We start from the raw sequence: 22,895 nt of genomic DNA on the forward strand, positions 1-22,895 counted from the left end.
ACTAGTTGTTAACACAAAGTGACACGTTGCAAATTTGGATTTAGGAATCAGCCTACAGAAAAAAAAAAAAAAAAAAATGGAAGTAGGATGGCCTACCTTTTACCTCTCTCAGGCCTTATAAAGTGAAAGTTGTGCCACTTTTTTCTTTTCACTAGTTGTTAACAAATAATTAAGTTTTGGGGAAAAAATCAAATAAATATATAACTAATTACTTTATTTTATTTTATTTTAAATTGAGTCTTATATAACTAATTACTAATAACTAAATTTATAAGAATTTTTTTGTTGGAATCAACAAATTTATGAGTCAAATGCAATATACATTAGTTTAAATTGTCCTCAAAAAGGAAAAAAGAAAAAAAGAAAAAAAAAAAAACATTAGTTTAAATGGGCCAAGGCCAAAAAGTTGAATTGAACATTTTATTCCAAGCTCATTCCTGCAAAGTCTCCAATCAATCCGGAAATTGTGAAACTCAACATTTGGGAAGATCTGCTGGCGGAGGAAGCAGCTTCTGATTGGGAAGCTTTCCATCGAAGACAACCCAAGCCATTCTTAGTCCCCAGCTCAAGTGGGCTTCATAGTGGCAATGCATTAACCATACCCCTATTTTCACACAATGTAATAATCACCATTAGCTTCAAAGATTCAGTGAACAAATTTCAATTAATCAATTAAATGCTCGTTTCTACTTTCTACACACACACACACACACACACACACACAGAACAGACTTGAATTCTCCATTTAAAAATAAATAGTGAATAGAGCCATATGTTAGTATAAAAGTTTGAGTGTTATATATATATATATATATATATATATATATCAACTACTCTCCAAATTGTGATTTCAATACCTCTCATTTATCTGTTTAAACCTTGAGACCCTCTTTTTTAGACTATTTCATCTGGACCTGACAAAATTGGATCCGGATTTGCCAATCCACTCAAAGCCCAATAAAAAAAAAGTATGGCCAATATAAATAGAAAGCTTTTGTCCTTGACTCGTTTTGATCCAGTCTAGTCAGGTTGTACCTAACCCGACTCTCTCAGCAAAGCCTTTATTGTTAAATTAATATTATAAACTTAACTTTTTTTCTTGACTCATTTTCAATTTATGTTTGTGTCCTTAAGTTATATAAAATTTTCAATATTATAGATGAGAATACTAATGACATTAGTCATGAACTTAATGAGCAATTATCAAATATAAATGTTTTTAGTGTTGGGTTCACTACTAACATTGAGTAGCTTTTTTTGTAAGTTTATTAGATTTTCTTCATTAATTATTTATATATTTTCTTTAACTATCATGTTATGTTTTATTCTTAAAGCTTATGTATTGTATGAGTTTTGGATTAGTTATTTGTTTATGCAGCATTTTAAAAGCCTCCAGTTTTTCTTTTAAGGTAAATTACACAATTTTCTCTTGAGGTTTGGGAGAATGATACTCGACCTCAAATTTTAAGTAAAATAGCACTCTCTTACCTTAAGATTTGAAGAAAGCAATACATTAGTCCTCCTATAAATAACATACACACAATATTCTAAATTTTAATAAGATTCCCTTGACCAAACCCTAACTGTGCTTAGTTTTTTTTTTTTTGGTTAACTATTGTTCCTTCTCAACAAATCGTGGTTAGGGTTTGATCAATGGGATCTTTTCAAAATTTGAAATATTCTATCACTGTTATTAATGGATGAACTAATTTCTCTAAATCTCAAGGGAGAGAAATATCATTTCCCTTATAGTTTAGGATTACAACTATAATTTTAAAGCTATACATATTGTATAAGTTTTCAATTAGTTTTTACTTTTTACTTTTTATCTTATATTCTTTCTTTTCAAAACCCTTAAAGTACAACTATAATTTTTTCAACTTTTAACAAATAAGTAATTAAGTTTAAAGTAAAAAGCTAATCCAAAAGAAGAGATAGTTTATAGGTGGTTTAATATTTAAACATTCAGGATTGAAGGATAAGATTTACTACTCATGTTAAGGAACCAACTTCTACTTGCCAATGGGTGATCTAGAAGGAATAATGAAATAAGGAAAGCGTTTATGATTAAATGCTTAAATTCACCTAATAGCTTGTCATATTTAGTATATAAAACTCTCAATTTTGTGAAGTTCAGGAGAGGTTATGATAGACAATATTACTCTCAATTTATCAAAGAGATTGATTCCCAGATTAGTTTAAGTTTTTGGTACAATCAATTATTAATTTATCATGATATCAGAACATGACATCTTGAATTCGATAATTGCCTCTACTTTATCTCTTATTTAAAATGTTAAAAAACTCATGTGTTAGGCCCCACTAATCAAAAAGGATTTTAGGCCTACACGTGAGAAAGAATATTAGAATTATGGTTAAATAATTAAGGATAGTGTTTGTTACATAAATTTTTAAACTCCAATTTTTAAACTAAAATCGTGATGAAATCATGTCTTCAACTCACATTTGAAATCATATTTTCAACTCATGATTTTAGTTAAAAAAATGTGAGTAATAGTGTGTGCAATAATTTTTTATTTTTTCAATAATTAAATTCATTATTTACTAATAGCTTAAGTTTTGTGGATAGTCAATGATTTATCAAAAATTACTTTATTTTTATCATAAAAGATTTACAAACTAATATAATAATGAATATAATTAATGAATTTAACATTATAATAAATATGTGTCTAAATTACTTTTTTGTAATTTTCTCCACATCACACATATCTACCTATACTTTTTTGTAATTTGAAAAAATTTTAAAGTAAAATTTATAAAATGTTTGACATCACTCATGAAATAAATATCTACCTATAGCAGATATCGGACGTAATTTTTAAGTTTTAACAAATGTGTACGAACCACTACCTAGAATAATTAAGAAGTGCGTTGCATGCAGATGCATGTATCTTTTTCTGTCACCTAATTAGGATTAAATTCTATTAAATGAAATATATTGACTTATCAAAAAAATATTGACTTTTTTACAGTATTGATGTTTCTCACCTGGATTGTCCGCTAGAAACCGAATTGCAACCCAACCGCCGGACGGCACACCCACGGTGTTCCTTTCAGTGGGGTCAACAAGATTGAACTTTGGAGGGTCATTGTTTGGATCGTAGTTCCCGAAACCTAGTCCAACTATAAAGAAATTAAAGCCATGCAAATGGAGAGGATGGCTCTCAGCCCCTAAAATGTTAGTGTCCTGCAGCACAAGCTCCACACTAGCATTGAAAGGAAGAGTCACTACTCTGGTTCCATTGATAATCCCTGTATTGTTCGGTGGTGTGCCTGTATAATTGAAAGGAATGATCGGGTTGCTAGGAAAATCAGTGGTGTAAACACCTTTTGATTTTCCAAAGTAGTGAGCTTGGAGGAGGGCTGTGGTTGGAAGTGTTGAGAAAGATATATTATTGATAGAAGCTGTGAACTTTGTCACATTAGTAGGTCCTTGACATGTTTGTTTTTTCGGACATGGGTTTGTTCCTAGGCCTACTGTGAAAAAGAAGTGCTTGTCCACACTTTGTGGGACATTAGCTGGGTATTGAGCACTCGCTAAGCTACGGAGTTTGTTTGTGAAATTTGCGGCATAGGAAGTGTCATTGAGAGCTGGTAGAGTTGGTTTGAAGAGTGGAATTTTCTTAATTGAGGTTGTAGAATGAGTGAAATTAGATGATATTTGTTCATATTCAAGGATACCTGCTACAGTGGAGTTGTCAAAGGTGCCTTGGCCAGTTGCATATGGCCTAGCAGCCATGAGAAAAGTGGCATTTGGGAAGTAAGGTTTGGTTTTGAGAAGAACATTTGTGGTTTGTCCAGGGGTGATGAGAATGGTATGAGTCTCAAAAGGTTTAGCATAGACAGCATCAACTTCAACAACTGTTAAAGTGTGGTTTGCAATACTGAAGAAGAGCTCATCGTTGAGTGCAGCATTGATTATGCGGAGAAGATAAGTTTTCCCAGCTTTCACCTTCAGCTTGAATGTATCTGACAAAAAAAAAAATCTATTTAATTATATGTGTAGAATTGAAATGTATATTTCTCTGTGGAATATGAAAGCATGTTTATTTTTCAGTCATAGTGTGAGATATGAGCAGCAAGATCCTTTCCATTTTTCTTGAAAATGTGAAATGAAGAAATATTTTAATTCTTGGACCTGATAGTGTATAGACTATCAAATCATTTAAAGTTTTAAATGACATGACATTAAATACACTTTAGATTTGTCATATGTAATTCTAACTATGAAATGGATTTATTTCAAATGAAAATGATTCTTTTCCTTAACGTGATACCTTTGGCGGAACAATTGTATAAGGGTCCTGGGAGTCCATTGATGGTATATGAATCTGAGACGTTTGGACCTGCACCTGTTTGGAGGGCTTGTCTAATGATTGCCTCAGGATCTACATTAAACCACTCTCCTGCAATCCACATTTAAACAATTTAGTCACCAAGGATGCAAAGTAATGGTAAGAAGAAATCAGTTAGTCATTACACAAAATTATACAATACTTCAGACGTACAATAATATTATACTCGTTCCTCTCACACTAATAGTAGATCTAACTATGAATTTAATTTGTTGAATTTATTATTACAAGAAATGAGTGATTATGGTATTCTTGTACCCTTAGAGTATTGTATAACTACCTACTATTACTTATTTAATTACCAAAAATGATGGGAATTTCCTTGTAAGGTTTGGCAAATGGATATGGGATGCCATGCTTGGGTCGAATGATAATGGGGCCATAGACAGAGGATCTTAGCCATGAAAAATGGGCATGCCAAAGTAGAGTCCCTCTTTGGCCCACGATGGTGTAGTTGTAGACATAGGTCTGGCCACTTTGTATGGGGCACTGAGTTATGTATCCTGGCCCATCAGCCCATCCACTTTGAAGTTGTCGAATTCCATGCCTATTTCAAGGAGAAACACTGTTACAATTAATTTTGAAAACCTTTGAATTATGAAATTCCTTAAGCTTAACTTGTTAGGTGAAACTTTATACCAGTGGATAGAGATATTGGATTGAATATGGTTAACCACTTTAATTAGAAGACGGTCACCCTCCCTAGCCACAATGCGAGGCCCGGGAAATTTTCCATTTACAGTTACTATGCTCCTCGTGTGGCATAGGCGTGTAACATTTCGCGATACGATCTGCAAAATATTTTTAAAATTTAACAATTGGAAGGGGGGGAAAAAAAAGCAGAGAACGAAATAGGTTAAATGTAAGTGTTAGAATTTGTAACAACAAGAGCTAGACAATATTAGTGCAAAGGTAATGTAACAAACATAACTTAAAAACAAATGGCACACTAATAGCCTTTTTAGCCCATTAGTATACCTATTCTTCTTTATTATTAGAACAAGGATTCAACCCCCTTCCCTTACCCTCAACCAAAAAAAAGAAAAGCACATACATCAAATTTGTAGTGTCTGGTTATGCCTATTGCCAATTCAGGAAACAGAAGAAATGCTATGAATGGTAAAAGAAAAGCTTTCATGTTTGTTGTTGTTGATGCAAGAAAAGAAACACCCATTTCTCCCATTCTCGCTGTTTGGAGAAGGGGACGGAGCAATGAGTAAAAGTCTGGCTTGGGTTTTGAATCACCAAGATTGTACACATATATATAACTAAATAAAAAGTGTCAGGGTTACTCCACCAAAAAAAAGAAAAAGAAAAAAAAAGAAGAAGAGATTCTTAATTTAGGGTGGTAGCTATAATATGCCTAATAAGATTATTCCAAAAGATGAAATGATAGAATGCTAGTTCAAGAATAACTTTAGAGTGTGGCCCAAGAAAATCCACGCTTCTTGAATCTTGACCAACATTAATCCGGTCCTGTCAATCTACTCAAACATTTTTCCTCGTCATGATGCCATATGGACAAGGTTCAAACGAGTAGACTCCATCGCGACCAACCTCCATTTGCATGCAAACAAAGATAACTTTTTTTTTTTTTTTTTTAATTTTCTTTTTTTGGATAAAAAATATAATATTTACCGTTCTATTTTTATTTTAATTATGAATTTTAGTGGACTGTTTCATATAACACCAAACGGTTAGCAAGGGTCCATTAGAAACCCGAAAAAATCGTCAAACAGTCGAGCTATAAGGCTCTTGATCTCTTTTATAAAGCGTTGAATAGAAGTTTTTTTGTTTTTTGTTTTTTTTTTTTCACACTATATGATGATATTGTCTGTGTTTGTGTTTGTATGAAATGGGTCAGTTCAAAAATAAGTATTATTTTTAGTTTTATCACACAGAAAGACCTAATTAATTCCTCTTGATTTCCAAAACGTGTGGGAGCATGATACAAAGTGAAGCTAGCATCTGAACTGTCCATTTAATTTCCACAGTTTAGTTTGACCATATTTCTAAAATTCAATTACTTTCATTATGATTAAGGCATGAAAAGCAATTTAACATTTTCAAGTCTTATTCTTGGTAATCAAGCAAATCAAGAAGTCGGTTGTTTTATGGTCGAGCATCAGTAAGCTTTTTTCACATTCAAGGACACTACTATGGTTGGAGACGATTGTTAGTTAAAGAATCATTGTTTTAAGCAGTTTCTAAGCAAGCGAAGCATAGTCAATCTTTATATTGGATCAAATCATGAAATAAAGCACGTAAATACTACCTACTAATAGAAACAAGACTCCAACGACTAAGCTCAAAGTTTGATTAAATTGTAGGCAATGTTCATAAATTTTCATCCACTTGCGAAGCACACTAGCTTTACTAGTCTTTATAGTTTCACCAACTACTAGTCCTTGTAGAGATCCCCTCTGCACCAGCAAGACCTCAACTCAGGTTTTCTTTCTTCCAAGTCAGCAGTGTTGGTGACGGTGACGAGGACCACGGACCTGAACTGAAGTCGTTTTCATTAGAACAATATGGGCTATTAAAAGGCAGTCTCAAGGCCTCTTAAGACTACATGAAGTGGGCCGCTCAATAGGATATGGACAAAAGGACGAGCCTAAACGGCTTTTTGGGTTAAACGAAGCTGTTAGAGTCTCACATATATATCAAACCCCAGTCCATAATTCATAAGAAATTACGTACTTGAGCCCTGTCGATTTACGCCCACTAAGAAAATCCTTGAGGGTCACATAGTTAATAAAGAGTAATGTTACAGACACAAATTAATTTACAACATTTTTACAAACTGCTGATGTGATTTTAGTAATTTTCAAATAACTATTGATAAATATAAATGAAATGTTAGTGGTGGATCCATATTAGAACTAATAAGAATTTGCCACATCAATAGTTTCTAAAAATGTTGTAAAATAGTTTGTAGCTGTAGCATTATTCTTTAATAAATGAGTAAAATATAAATCTTATATTACATTGAACCCAATATAAAGTATTTATAAGAGGTTAAACCCTAGACTAATCATACATCAATTATAATTAATAGACTTATAATACAAGTATAAGATTATTGAACTTGATGTATCTCTAATAGAAAACTAGATTGGGCTTTTATAGGGGGAATTGGATCATCTCCATTTCATAGTGAAATGGAGATTGTCCATTTTATTTATTTATTTATTTTTGATAAGAGGAGAGTGTCCATTTTAATGAGGTGACAAAATCTAAACCTTAGATTTATTCAATTTTAAATCATGGCCTTGAAATGGACAATTTTCATTTCATTTAAAGTGGAGTGGATCCAAATCCTTTGAGGGGCAATTGGTCAGCCTTAACATACATCAAGCTTTTGTATTACAATTTCCATTCTTTTTTTTTTTTTAAAAAAAAAAAAAAAAAAAAACGAAAACCAATTGAAAATCCTATGTCCCCATCTAGAGTGTTCCATTTTATGCCCTATTAATTTTATCTTGTCACATATAATTTTTTATTTCCTTATAAAGTAATTAAAGTTTAAAATTGGGGATCAAACTAATGACATTGCAATCAGAGGAACGTAAAGTAAAATACTAAAAGTGGAATATAGGATTTATATGTAACAAAATGTCTTTGCTAACAATTTTGTAGTTGTAGGTGACTAAATTCCTTGGTTCGAAATGAGTCAAATAAGTAAAATAGTTTCACAAATACGAATTTGTATTGATGATTGTGTGGTACAATTCTCTGTAATTACAAAAGATTGATCCTCTGATTCGATCTCCTCGAAAGATTTGTTGATTGGATTTGTAGTAATGTGATTTTGATTCGAACACCCAATATACTTCAATTTGGCTAAAGAATGGATCGAAGATCTTTGGAACAGAATTACAATGAATCTCTGGCTATGAGCTTGTTGGAAATCCTTTGTTCTTCACGTTCTTCGTGTTCTTCGTCTTCGAAGGTTTGTTGTGGAAGTTCTCCGAGGTTTTAGAGGCTTGAATCCATGGAGCTTCACTGATTTGTGGTTGTTTGAGGTTTCTGGAGGCTTTTGAGCTTGATACCAATGACCTTTGAGATCTAGGCAGGTAGTTTGGATGATTCTGTTTCGAATGTTCTTTGTATTCGAAGGTTTGTGGTGGAAGTTCTTCGGGGCTTTGGAGGCTTGAATCCGTAGAGCTTCACTGATTTGTGATTTGATGATGTTTTCGGACCTTTGAACTTGATTCCCGCAAACTTTTGGATCTAGGCAGATGGTTTGGATGATTCTGCTTCGAATGTTCTCCGATTTTGGGGTTGAAGTTCATGAAGTTCCTAGAGGCTTCAGGGCTTGATTCTAGCAGAGATTTTTCACTTCTGAATCTTGGTCCTCCTAAATGTCTTAGGAAGGCTTTTATTTATAGGAGTTTGGGGGTGGGTGAACGACATGTGGCGGAGTCTGATTGGTGACACATGTCACAGCCTGATTGGTCCGCTTATGTCATTGCTTACACATGCTGGACTGCTTGTGTCATCGCTTACACGTGCGAGGTTGCTTGTGTCATCGCTTACACGTGCGCTGATGCGTGATTGGTTTTGCATGACACTTGGCAAATTTCTGTTGGCTTCTGAATAGTGATAGCAAAACCTAGTAGCAGTACGTGGTGCTTTGTAATTATCTGTATTTTGTGGACTTGGTAATGTGACGTGTCAGCTTGTGATAGGTCGGGAATTTCCCCTCTCTACAGTAGTCTTTTTATATAATTACAATGGTAATGGAGAAATTTGAACCATAAATATCTTTATTGAAAATGCTCAGAGTTGACAATTAAGTTACAAGACTTTTAACAACAGTTTTATAGTTTGATTGGCAACTAGCCAGTCCATAGTCCCCTTATGCCAAAAGAAAAAAAATCTCTTCGAACAAATCAAACTTTTTTTTTTTTCTGGATTATATTTGTTACATGCTTTTTATTAGAAGCCCTAGTCAAACTAAAATTAGGTGGGATGGCGAGAAGAACGGTTGCAACGCCCTGAGATTTGGTTTATGAAGTAGTATATTTAGAAAGTTGTACTTAAGCAGCATGCCATCATACTAAAAATGAACCATATCTTAAACTATGGACCATCACAATCCACAATAAGGGCTGGGTTGAGGGGGAGAGAGGACGGAAGGACTTTTAGTCTGGGACCATTTCTCTGGACTAATAAATACCCAACAACTTCGCGTTGAAAATTTACCATACCATTTACTACATGTGTAACTATAGACTATAGTACATGACAAAGCATTAACCTTATGCTCATGACAAAACAGTGGCGATTCCAGGATTTTTTTCTAGGGGGTCAATAGTAGGAGAGTTAGGAATTTATTATGAAGGCGATTAAAAAATAAAATGATTATTTATTTTTTGTATATACAACTTCCATATTATATACAATTTAATATAAAATACAACTATATCATGTAATAGTCTAAAAAATTAATTAATAGTTTAAAGATCAGTAAGACAACAACCATTGAATGCATAAAAACTTATTATATTTATATGTAATATTAATTAAATAAAAATATATGATAGAGAAGAATAATAACAAATCTAGGAGTGGGATTAGGAGTAAATGTGAACTAAGAAAAAAAATAAACTGATATAAATTTTTGCTTTTGAAGTGTACGGTTTTTTAACCATACACATGGTCATTCTCTTAGAATTGGAGCAAACAGAGATTGTGAGGACACAATTCGTGGCGGACCATAACAGTGTTGGGTTCGCACGTAAAAAGGCCCAAACAATATCATTTGTAGAGCGTGGGTTTGAAAGGCTAGGCCTTGGTCACCAGACGGTGGGTCTTTCATGGTGTTCATACATGGTAAAGTTTCCTTCACCCCTGGAGTCTTTCTCCTGGAGGTGGGCTGGGAGGCTCTGGTTTTTGGTCATTTTTCCCAGCATCCTCTTTTGATTACTTATTTTTCCTTTTATGCTCGCCTACGTCCACTGTCCTTCGTTCACGTATAGGGTTAACCTTTCCAAGACTGATACTTGTCCCATCAGCCCATGCTCAAAGTCATTGGGGGTGGTTGTAAAAGCCGGAGAATACGGCTCTGTCAGGCGCAGAGTATTAAATGGCAGTAAAGGCAGCTTTCCCTGGATATTTTAGATTTTTCCCTCAAGTTTAGTCCTATACCGCTTCTACCCCTCTTTCCGGTGGGACTTTGGGTCTGCCGAGGACTGAACTGTCCTCAGCTGTATCCCAAGACCATCTTGTGCTTTATATTATCGAGCTTGGGCCATAACCCTCCTCGGTTTGGGCATTTGGATTCCCCATGTGTAAATGGGCCTGGTCCATAAATTATCTAGGCCCCACAATAGCCCCTCAAAACCCTGCTGTCCAACCTCTTGGTTGGAAAAGGGGGGTTTTGGTAATACCGAGCCTTTATTATGGCCCATCTAATTCGACCTTTCACTAATGCTGGCGGTTCTCCATCTACCCAGGAGATGTACCGGTCTACGAGACATTCTTTTGATCTTACTCTTGACGCGTTTTTGCCGTTTGGTTATCCAAGACGCGCTTTTAATGACTTCTTTTTACAAGACTATTTAAATTCGACGGTTTGTTTGATGAGGTGGGGAAGTGGAACGGATACATCTTTGTTTACAGGTTCTTCTGGAAATCTGGACGAATTTAATACCTTCCGTTTTGCCCTTCCTATAAGAAGGCAAGTAGGAGGCTATCGCTCTCGTACAGAGACCCTTTTTGCTTTTCTGAGATCTGAAATCCTTAGCCTCCCTTAGCGTTTACTTTACCCACTAGTTATACACTAAATCATAATACGTTCTCCGAATCAACGAGTAATGAAGGAACCATACCCCCCCCTCGGTAAACACCACATTCCAATAAAGCTCGTAATGGCTCGGTCAGGGCAGGGATGACGAAGACTCAAAATCTATCTCACCATCCTTTCAGCCAAAATCCGAAGCAAAGACTCGTCACGTCCAACTTTCGGTGTGACTGAGTTGAGAACACTCATCATCAGTACCAACCGCTCTCTCACGAGCATACCTAACATGGCACCAGCGTGTTAGGAGTCAGGACTGAGGCAGGGGCCAAGTGCCCCTGCTTCTTCCTCTCTTCGTTCACTGGTGCCTCCTTTTGCCTCTCTTTCTTCTTCTTTCCACCACCAGGTCCATCCTGGTGCTTTTCCTTCTCCCTCTTTTGCTTATTTTTCTTTCTTTTCATCTCTTCTCTCTTCTTCTCCTCCTTCTTTTCATTCATCTCCTCCATCTTCTTCATTCATCTCCTCCATCTTCTTCCGAAGAAGGTCCTTCTCTCAATATGGGCGCTACCGAGAAGAAGGTCCTTCTCTCGATATGGGCGCTACCGAGGTAGAGTTTGGAAGGACTTCAGAGACGAGTTTAAAAAGAGATCTGACTGCTCACTTAATGTATTGCTTTTTTTTCTTTTCTTTTTTTTATTGTTTTAGCAATCTACTTTTTGTATAGGCTTGTTTAAGCCCCTCTTTGTACAATGTAATACATCTTTATATTAATAAAATTGTTATCACTTTACTTCACATGTTCTTTCTCTATATTTTCGAGATAATAGCGCAATGCATAGACATACAACCTTGTGAATTCTTTTTACTCTTAAACCGTGGCCGACGTCTAGGACCAAAGTCCCAGTTAATAAAAAGATCTTACTCTGTGTTTATAAAAACAATCCGGCTTAATAATAATACTGAATCGAACAAATGATACTTAGGGCTGAAACTCCCATTAGACAGGAAAAGAAAGGACATTATGATGAGCTTATTGGGTCGGCCTAGCACAATACCGCCGACCTTAGAGTACAATACTTGGGGGCCCTAATCCTTTATCAAAGAGAAGGGCACTATTATGAATTTGCAAGTGTTGTTCGGCACAATAATATAGCATTTGAATCAATGACACTTAGGGCCGAAATGCTTGCTAAAAAAGATATCACCATAACCTTAATAGAGTTGTTTGGCACAACAATGCCGACCTGTGAAAAACGATACTTACCCCAAAACTAGCCGAGATGATAGCTCAATGCCCGGTGCAGTGTAGGAAGTAACCATCCGAGGACATATCACCCGCAAAATGAACTGCCCCCCTATGCTACTGAATAGTGGGGTGTTTCTCCATCTTCTTAACACTCCTATTGGCATTAACCTTTTACAGTATTTGAGCCGAGGAGGAAGTAACTTAGAATTGTTATTAAGTAGCCAACCTTACAAAACTCAATCTTTTTCTCATCCAAGTAGTTGGTTTCCCCATAGGCTTGAGTCCGAGGACCATGCAATGCCTTGGTTCTGTCCAAAACTCAGTTTTCTCGTCTAAGTAGTTGGTTTCCCCATAGGCTTGAGTCCGAGGACCATGCAATGCCTTGGTTCTGTCCAAAACCCAGTTTTCTCATCCAAGTAGTTGGTTTCCCCATAGGTTTGAGTCCGAGGACGATGCAATGCCTTGGTTCTGTCCAAAACTCAGTTTTCTCATCCAAGTAGTTGGTTTCCCCATAGGCTTGAGTCCGAGGACCATGCAATGCCTTGGTTCTGTCCAAAACCCAGTTTTCTCATCCAAGTAGTTGGTTTCCCCATAGGCTTGAGTCCGAGGACCATGCAATGCCTTGGTTCTGTCCAAAACCCAGTTTTCTCATCCAAGTAGTTGGTTTCCCCATAGGCTTGAGTCCGAGTCCAAAACCCTAGTTTTCTCATCCAAGTAGTTGGTTTCCCCATAGGCTTGAGTCCGAGGACCATGCAATGCCTTGGTTCTGTCCAAAACCTAGTTTTCTCATCCAAGTAGTTGGTTTCCCCATAGGCTTGAGTCCGAGGACCATGCAATGCCTTGGTTCTGTCCAAAACCTAGTTTTCTCATCCAAGTAGTTGGTTTCCCCATAGGCTTGAGTCCGAGGACCATGCAATGCCTTGGTTCTGTCCAAAACCCAGTTTTCTCATCCAAGTAGTTGGTTTCCCCATAGGCTTGAGTCCGAGGACCATGCAATGCCTTGGTTCTGTCCAAAACCCAGTTTTCTCATCCAAGTAGTTGGTTTCCCCATAGGCTTGAGTCCGAGGACCATGCAATGCCTTGGTTCTGTCCAAAACCCAGTTTTCTCATCCAAGTAGTTGGTTTCCCCATAGGCTTGAGTCCGAGGACCATGCAATGCCTTGGTTCTGTCCAAAACCTAGTTTTCTCTTTGCGTGGGACCTTGGCTTTAAGGGAGTTAGCTCCTCGGCCAAGCCCCTAGAGTTATCCACGCGATTAACGCCACCTAGCGTAGCCCCTAGTCAAGAAGCGTAGCCCCTAGCGGAACTTTACACTAAAACTCTATAACCAGTGGTTAAAAACGACAAAGGAACTCTCTCGACCTACCGCCTATGCCAACACACAAGCCTCCCCACAGACGGCGCCAATTGTAAGGACTCGATTCGTGGTGGACCGTAACAGTGTTGGGTTCGCCCGTAACAAGGCCCAAACAATATCATTTATAGAGCGTGGGTTTGAAAGGCTAGGCCTTGGTCACCAGACGGTGGGTCTTTCGTGGTGTTCATACATGATAAAGTTTCCTTCACCCTTGGAGTCTTTCTCTTGGAGGTGGGCTGGGAGGCTCTGGTTTTTGGCCATTTTTCCCAGCATCCTCTTTTGATTACTTATTTTTCCTTTTATACTCGCCTACGTCCACTGTCCTTCGTCCACGTATAGGGTTAACCTTTCCAAGACTGATACTTGTCCCATCAGCCCATGCTCAAAGTCGTTGGGGGTGGTTGTAAAAGCCGGAGAATACGGCTCTGTCAGGCGCAGAGTATTAAATGGCAGTAAAGGTAGCTTTCTCTGGATATTTTAGATTTTTCCCTCAAGCTTAGTCCTATACCGCTTCTACCCCTCTTTCCGGTGGGACTTTGGGTCTGCCGAGGACTGAACTGTCCTCGGCTGTATCCCAAGGCCATCTTGTGCTTTATATTATCGAGCTTGGGCCATAGCCCTCCTCGGCTTGGGCATTTGGATTCCCCATGTGTAAATGGGCCTGGTCCATAAATTATCTGGGCCCCACAGAGATAAAAGCTAAGAAAACTACTTGATCATACAAAGAAAAAAGATAAGAAAACACAAATTGGAGAAAGAGAGATAGAGAGAATGAAGAAAGAAATCACAAATATAAATATAGATCAGTTGGTTGGAACGGTAGTGTAATATTTTGCTAATGAAGAAGAAAAGTGCAGGGAAAAACAACTTCATTTTGTTGTCAACAGAAAAGTAAGCTAGAGTCCCAAATAAAAGATTTATTTATTTATTTATTTATTTATTTTTAATGAATGAGCAAAAATTTGAATTTTTTTTTATTATAAAATTAATATTTTAAGAGTAGTGTTGTTGACACAACACTTGCACAAAAATTTCACAAGAAAATATAGGCGGCAAGTTGTTAAAGGTAGGTAAAAAAAAAAGTGATACATTAGCAAAAAAGAAAGGTAAAAAAATGATGTCAGTTGTGGATCAAAATAAAAACTAGTTACAACTTGTCACTTACCCTCCATTGTGAAAATAACATTAAAATGATCATATTCAAGTTTATTTTAGCTAGATTTAAACAAAATTTTATGGTCAAGGTGTTCAGATATTTATTTTAGAGGAGTCAAAACAATTTTTGTAATATATATATATATATATATATATATTTATTTATATTTATATAAATTTGCCAGGTCCGGGGGTTCATTTGAACCCCCTGGCCAGCACGTAATGCCACCCCTGTGCCAAAACGGTAAGAACAAAGAAGTGGTTCTTTTTTTTTTTGTAAATTGTAAAGTTCACCCCTAAAGTTTGATGTTATTTAAATTTTACATCTTAAACTTTTAGAAATTAGATTTTATACCCTGAAATTTGGTTCTATTAGCAAAATTCCACATTCCATTAATTTTGGCTGTCTAGTGACAAGTTAGCGTGCTTATGTGTATTTTTTGTTGTTGTTGCCAAATCAACCTCCCAAAAGGGCCAAAACTACTATAAAAATCATATTTTAGTTCACACTTAAACTCGTTTATTTATTTTTAGGTGAAACATTGTTTTGGGAAAATAATTTGGCAAAAAAAAAAAAAAAAATACACATCAGCATGCCAGCGTATCACTTAACATCCAAACTAACGGAGGGTGGGGTTTTGCTAATAGAACTAAACTTCAGGGTGCAAAATCTAATTTATCAAACTTTAGGGTGCAAAATCCAAACGACCCCAAACTTTAGGGGTGTACTTTACAATTTACCACTTTTTTTAAAGGAACGCTATTACTTTGTGTGTTTAAATAAGCTTAAAATTTAGTTTATTTTTAATCACTTATTTATAGTTTTTTAAAGTCTCAACTTTTTTTTAGGTATATCTCTAGTTCTAGTTTTACTATTTCAAATAGATCATAGAATATTTTGTGGTTTGTTAATGAGTCTTAAGGATGGGAGATTGATATTTAACCTCCTTATAGGCGATAGTTTATATTATGAGAGTAATTGATAATATATATGAGCCAAGAGCCTAGTATCTCAATTGGTTGACAACTCTTGATATTTTCAATAGAGACATTCATATTTTAAAATCCCCATACCCTAACTATTGAATTTAAAAAAATAAAAAGGATAATGTATATGAGATTGGATAACAACTAAACTTTAATAAGATCATTAATCATAATCAAGCTATTTATGCCAAGGGCCTTTAACTTAACTTGTTTGCAACTACTTGTGTGTCCAAAATGAGTATCTATGGTTCAAATTCCTCTCCTCCCTCGTCTAACGAATTATCACCAAAAAAAAAAAAAAAAATGCTATTTATAATTCTCTTAGACTATGAACTATGGTGGATTCCAATATTTTTTGTTTTGTTTTTATTTTTTTATTTTTTTATTTGAAGAAATGGGTGAATTCCAATCTAATTAGTTTAATCGGTAAAGTTCTTTGTTATCAAATAGTGAACTTGGGTACAAAAATTGCTAAATTATAAAAAGCCATCATTATAGGGTAGATAACATAAATTTAAATATATTATTTTTATTCCAAAAAAAAATTGGAAATTTAGAGTTTATTTAGATTAGTTTTTTTTCCCCAAGCTTTATTTTAAAATTTCAAAATAAAGCAAAATATTGTTATTGCGTAAAAAATTTTTGTAACTCAATTGGTTGAAACCTCTTAATATTTTTAATCCACGGTTCAAATCTTCTTACCATTATAACTATGAAATTATTGAAAAAAAATGTTGAAAGCTCGATGTATAGCGAAGATATTAGGAAAAAAATTATGTTCACAATATTTTAACTTTTCACAAAAATATCTTAGGTGATTGATTGTTACTTATTATTACTGGTAGAAAAGTAATAGATTCAGATTAGAACTAATAACAATCTATCACGTAAAACTTGTTACGAAAGAATTGCATATCTCACTTCTCAAAAATCAGTTTCACATCTCCATTCTCTCCTTCTCATCCTCTCTAATCAGTTACTATTGACTTCCGTTTGAAATCAAATCATGGCTTGCCACTTCTTTGATTTGGTATTGTGGACCATAGATCCAACGGTAATAATCCCCTAGGACAGCCATAATTGCATGGCCCAAGGACCATATTAATAATCTAATTATCTAACCACCAAAATGCTTGGAATCTAGCCCCAAAAAAAAAAAAAAAAAATGCTTGGAATCTATTGTTGCCAGCAAAGCCTGTCGTATCCAATCCCAAAAACAAAATTAAAAAGAAAAAGAAAAAAGAAAAGCATATGTATACAACTTTAGCCCAAGAAAAAAACATAGCATATGTATAAAAGATTGATCAGTCCAATCAGAAAGCTTTGTTAAGGAAACTAGCTCTAAGACCGTGGGACCTACTGTCCCACACTAAATCTCTGACCCGCCAAATCACATCTCATTTGGGCCAAACCAATCCTAGACTTTTCAAGATCAAATTCCATCCACACATTTTGCTGATGATGATGACCAATCACAAAGGCCTCCACACCCAATAAATCAGAGTTCCCAAAGGTCAAGCAATGCACTGAATCACTCCCTCTTACTTGACCCGGTACCCGGTACAAGATCCAATCGCCCGATACAGTCATTTCGGCCCCCCGAAACATTAAAGTCACAGTTGGTAATCGTGGTAATTTCGGTTGATTCAGTGGGACCCGGTAACACAAATCCATAGCTCCTTGGAACACAAAATTCGGATCCTCCAAGACCCGCAAAATCCCTGCGGTTCGGTTCAAGAACTCGTTCCTTAATGCGGTGTAAACCGGACCCAGTAAGAACGTGAACTGGGTCCCAGAGTCTACCATGGTCTGACCCGCCCCGGTATGGTCCGGTACAAATACAGATTTCGGTAACGATAGCAACTTATCCGAAACTTTAATTCCTTCAAGCTGCACCGTATAAGCGACTCGGTCAAAGTACGGTAACGGCGTTGAGATTTGGATCAACGGCGTGTAGTTTAACGGAGTCAACCACGAAAAATTGGCCTCGCCGAGCAACAAAAGGCCCGAAAAATCGGACCCCGATATGCAATACGAAAATTTCGGAAAACGCATTTGAGAAACGAAAGAGAGGGACCCACGGTTCATACCCATTAACCCGGTGCTCTTGGAATCTTCGTCGGAGTTGGAGCTGAAGCTTGAATCCATGCAGCCAAACACCATGCCCGGAATATCGGAGCTTCCGAAATAGAACGTATCGGAGGCGAGGTTTCCTTCTGAGGAGGACGCGTCAGCGTAGGAGAGAGTTGCGTGGCAGAGGTTGTTGTTGTCGCATGAAGCGGGTATCGGGAAATCCTGGGTCTGGGTCGTGCATGTGGGTGAGGAACACGGTATCGGAGAGTAAGAGGTAGATCGGGCCGGGTCGAAAGTGGTGGGAAAGTTTGGAGTTTTGTTGCAGTGAAGCCAGGAGAGCTCGCTTCCTGTGTCGATGACCATGGAAACGTTTTGAGGAGGAGTCCCAACAGTGAGAGAGACAGTGAGGCTCACGTTGTGGTGGAAAGGAAGCTTGTTTGGAGGCCTAGGAATGGACCCAGTTGGAATTATCTGAGTTTTGAGTGGCAAAACAAGTGTCGGTGTTTGAGATGAAGAAGAACAAAATGCCGCAGCGTAGAAAAGAAGAAAAGAGAGAGATTTGAGAAATGGGATTGAGAAGGAATTGGAATTGTAGTAAGGCATAAGGTGAAGAAGGTAGTAAGGTTTCATGGTGTAGTGTTGGAAGTAAATTTGAGATCGGAACCGAACAGGTAGGTGTGAATAATGAATATAAATGAAATGCTGCAGAGAAATAAATACTATGAGTGAATATGAGTGAGTGAAGGCTTGGCTCAAGCTTTCATTTTGCAACTTGCAAAGTCAATATTTGGGTTTTGTGTGATGTACTGATCAACTTCTCATGTGCGAAACCTAGTAGGTTTTAGGGACAGTATCAGAAAACACTACTGAAGAGTGAAGTCCATTGACCGTGAACTCCGAAACACGAAGCTTCTGTTCCATTTATTTGGATAGAAAAAGATATTCTTGGGAGGGAGGGATAGATCTACTAGGAGAGTTAAACGGTACTGTGGGTAGATTTCACGTGTGTTAAAATGCTAAAATATTTATAATTGGAAAATTACTAGCTCTTTTAAAGTCTTTTGGTTAAAAATGGTAAAAAATGAAGTTTATTGTTATTATAGGTACTGTTTAAAGTTATTTGACAAAATGAGGAGAAATATTGAATTTCGGCAATGATGTTGCCAAGATCGCAAGAAAAAGTACAATGTGTTAGGGGAGAGAGAAAATTGAATTTCGGTAATGAGATTACCGAAATCCTTATCTTACCTATACTAACCAAAATGAAAACCAATTGTGGCAATGACATTGCTGAAAATGGGAGGAAAAAAAAAAAAAAGAATTGTGGCAACTAAGTTGTAGAAAATGGAGGAAAAAAAAAAAAAAGATGCAGCGTCCATAACATTTTTCACAACAAATTATAGGTAGTTAGTTATTATTGGTTTAAATTTGAATTTAACACTAAAATTACTTTTTTGCTCCAATAATAATAATCAGTAACAACTTGCCACTTAGGATTTGTTGTAAAAATGTTGTGAAAATATTGTGGACGTATCATTTCTATAAAATAATAAAAAAAAATGTGGTGCCGAAATAGAAGGAAAAAAAAAAGTGGCAAATTGTTTTGTGGCAATGGCATTGCCGAAATAGAGGGAAAAAAAAACAATTTGCCACTTTTTTTTTTTTCCTTCTATTTCGGTACCACAATTTTTTTTTTTAGAAATGATACGTTCACAACATTTTCACAACATTTTTACAACAAATTCTAAGTGGCAGGTTGTTACTGATTATTATTATTGGGGCAAAAAAGTAATCTTAGTTGTAGGTACCAAGAATTTTTGCCTTTAGCTTTGGCTTTTTTGGCTTGATTGTCTTGCCTTGACTTGGCTTGAATTCTTAATCCCACATTTGAAAGATGATTTCCCTCTTTCTACCTTATAAGGCATGAACTTAGCCAAACTAGTGGTACTCTTTCTCATTGGTTCATGCCTTATAAAGTAGAAAGAGGGAAGTCATTTTTCCAATGTGGAATTAAGAATTCAAGACAAGGCAAGGCAAGACAATCAAGCCAAAAAAGCCAAAGCCAAAGCCAAAAATTCTTGGTACCTACATTAGTGTTAGATTCAAATTTAAACCAATAATAACTAACCATCTGTAATTTGTTATGAAAAATGTTGTGGACATAGCATTTTTTTTTTCCTCCATTTTCAGCAACTTAGTTGCCACAAATTTTTTTTTTCCCCCATTTTTGGCAATGTCATTGCCACAATTGGTTTCCATTTCAGGCAATGCGGGCAGGACAAGAATTTCAGTAATCTCATTACCGAAATTCAATTTTCTCTCTTCCCTGACACATTGTACTTTTTCTTGCAATTTCAGCAATACCGTTGCTGAAATTCAGTCTCTCTTCTCATTTTTCCAAATAACTTTGAACAGTACCTATAACAACAATAAACTCCGTTTTTTGTAATTTTTAGCCAAAAGACTCAGCTCCTTTATTACATGAAAGTGTATTCCATCACGAGTCCGTCAATTTAATTAAACCACATTGTTGTACATGCAAAGTTGATAAATACTCTTTCCAAGAGAAATGATACTTTTTTTTTTTTTTTTTTGTGTGGAGCAAATTACAACTTACCTACTTGTGATTTGATCAAAATTTAAATTGCTTATTGGTAGTTTGAAATTTGACAATTTACTCATCTAAGTTTTGATCAAAATTTAAATTGTCTACCTGTGATTTGAAATCTCATGATAAAAGTGTTCTATTGGATTTTTTTTTTTATTATTTTAATCTTATTTGATCTTGTATTTTTATAGTTTTTGGAGAAAGGTGACATAAAAGTGGAGCAAAATTACATATTTAGCCATGTTTTTAACATATACATATGTTATGGAACTCTAATTGAACTAACCTTAGATAGATAAAGTGTTAAAATTCAAACCATAAGTAGGCCACAACATTGCTCACTTTAAAAAGCTGTAATTAATTTAAAAATTCAAACGGTGGAAAGAATGAAATTTCATTACTTAGAAACAACACATAAGTAGCATCCAACACAGCCCTCTAATGTTAAAAATAAATTAAAAAATTAAAAAAAAAAAGAAAAAAAAGAAAAATGAATAACTAGCTTCCACTTTGTAGCACTGTAGCGTTAAAAAAAAAAAAAAACCCTCCCCTCTCTTCTTTCTTCTTCTTTTTTTTTTTTTTTTTTTTTGTTTTTTTTTTGGGTGAAGTCAAATACGATGATATAATATAGATTATAAGCAAATTATTCTATTAAAAAAGAGCTCAGCTTAAAAAAAAAATAACAAATTCTCAACTCCAAGGGGTTAAAGTTGTATACGTATTTGGTTGCTGGGATTACAGAGATAGGTGTGTCATGTGCATTGTTGTCGGTATCGTATGATACATGATACATATTGTACGAGAAATATCATATTGTGTACAAAAAACTCCATATCATAAAGGTGTATTAGAAATGCTTATGAATCATACGATACATAAGTATGTATCATATGAATCGTATTATATTGTTAAATCATACATATAGTACAATACATAAATACGTGGGTTTAAAATGAGTCTTTTTTTTTTTTTTGGTTAAAATTTGTGATTTTATTTGAATTCAACAAATTGTTAGACTTTGTTTTTAACACAAAATTATTGGACTACTTAATTATGCTCAATAACATAACATGTACATGAGTTTTTTTTGCTCTTTTCTCACTAACTGTTACAAAATTTGGACGGCACACTTAAGATTTCACTTTTATATTTGCAAATTTCATTTCTATATTTTGATTAAGGTATTAAATGACAATATAATTACTTATTATTGTTGTTGTTGTTATTATTATTATTATTATTATTATAAATCTAAGAAGCTAGAATGCCAAGAAAAAATATAAAGAAAAATTATTTAAAAAGAAGAATAAGAAGATATAGTAAATATATGCTGATAATAATGAAGAAATAATTTCACAAGATGATGAACATTATAATAACATTATGTAGATGGAGATGATTATGCAAGATGATGAATTTGATTAAAAGAAATTATTATTTTTGCTCATATATCATGTATTATCACTTTTGAGTTTAATCAATTTGAACGTGTATGTTATAAACACATACATGCTAATTTGATTTATTTAGTTAGCTTTGTTAAATATTATTCCATAAGTAATTATTAAATTAGTTATTTATTGAATATATTTCAAATTTATAATTAATATACCCTTTATATTTATATTTATAATTATAATTTTTTTATATATATTTATTAGATATTTGTATATCTTATGATATACAACACAATATGATGCACGAAACAAAAAAATAAAAAATTAATTCCTGTTCTGACCATTGACAACTATGTTAATGTGTTCTTTGTTTAGTATCTAGAAAGATAAAATACTAAAAGGTTGGTGTGTGCTTTGCTTACCTTGGGAATAATTGAAAAGCATAAGATGATGGCACCCCCTCGTGCTAAAAGCAAGCTTCATAAATCATAAGGAACTTCTGCTGGTTGTTGGATATCCAAAGAATAATTTAAAAGAGAAGCACATGATCTCCTTTATATATTCTCTCAATTTTTAAATTGTTTTACTCCAAAAACGTGGTCTTTAACCTTCTCTGAAGCGTTCAAGCCAAAGCATTTTAATTACTTATAATTATCATCAGAGCTTATATAATAGATCCTCTCTCTCCAAGGGGAAGGGAAGGCGTTGATTTAAAGGTCTGGAGTTTTTGAAGGGCTCGGTTGTCTCTTGCATGCTTGAGTAGTTGTAATGTTTTTCTCAAAAGATAAAAATGAAAAAAAAGAGAGTAGTTGTAATGTAATATAGCCCTCTTTTTCAAAGCAAAAACAAAAAATACAGAATTGGAACACTTCCATTTTTCTTTTTCTTCGTGCACTAAATTATGTTTGTACCTTTCCATATCGATAAAATGAACAGACAAACTAATTAA

General features: G+C 35.0%; 2 protein-coding genes across 2 annotated transcripts; both read right to left on the reverse strand.

Annotated features, from left to right (window-relative positions):
* Positions 1–299: 299 nt before the first annotated feature.
* On the reverse strand, positions 300–5,607 carry LOC115953593 (laccase-17-like). The gene is made up of 6 exons (XM_031071327.1): positions 5,434–5,607; positions 5,019–5,170; positions 4,682–4,926; positions 4,302–4,430; positions 3,013–3,993; positions 300–604 (listed from the first exon to the last, which is right to left on the reverse strand). Exons 1-6 carry the CDS (start codon positions 5,560–5,562, stop codon positions 474–476), a joined length of 1,767 nt encoding a protein of 588 aa, XP_030927187.1. The 5' UTR covers positions 5,563–5,607; the 3' UTR covers positions 300–473.
* An 11,491-nt stretch (positions 5,608–17,098) lies between these two features.
* Positions 17,099–18,851, reverse strand: LOC115952190 (aspartic proteinase PCS1). Its single transcript, XM_031069267.1, has one exon. It carries the CDS (start codon positions 18,569–18,571, stop codon positions 17,225–17,227), a length of 1,347 nt encoding a protein of 448 aa, XP_030925127.1. The 5' UTR covers positions 18,572–18,851; the 3' UTR covers positions 17,099–17,224.
* Positions 18,852–22,895: the final 4,044 nt, after the last annotated feature.

Source organism: Quercus lobata, chromosome 7, assembly GCF_001633185.2.
Source record: "Quercus lobata isolate SW786 chromosome 7, ValleyOak3.0 Primary Assembly, whole genome shotgun sequence".
Classification (NCBI taxonomy): Eukaryota; Viridiplantae; Streptophyta; class Magnoliopsida; order Fagales; family Fagaceae; genus Quercus; species Quercus lobata.

Bases quoted from the DNA above. Each gene is read 5' to 3' on its own strand.
- LOC115953593 (XM_031071327.1), bottom strand. From the start codon at position 5,562: ATGGGAGAAATGGGTGTTTCTTTTCTTGCATCAACAACAACAAACATG. The intron at 4,927-5,018 runs GTATAAAGTTTC...TCCTTGAAATAG, and splicing joins TCCAATATCTCTATCCACTG to GCATGGAATTCGACAACTTC. The intron at 605-3,012 runs GTGAGAAACATC...GTGTGAAAATAG, and splicing joins GTTTCTAGCGGACAATCCAG to GGGTATGGTTAATGCATTGC.
- LOC115952190 (XM_031069267.1), bottom strand. From the start codon at position 18,571: ATGAAACCTTACTACCTTCTTCACCTTATGCCTTACTACAATTCCAAT.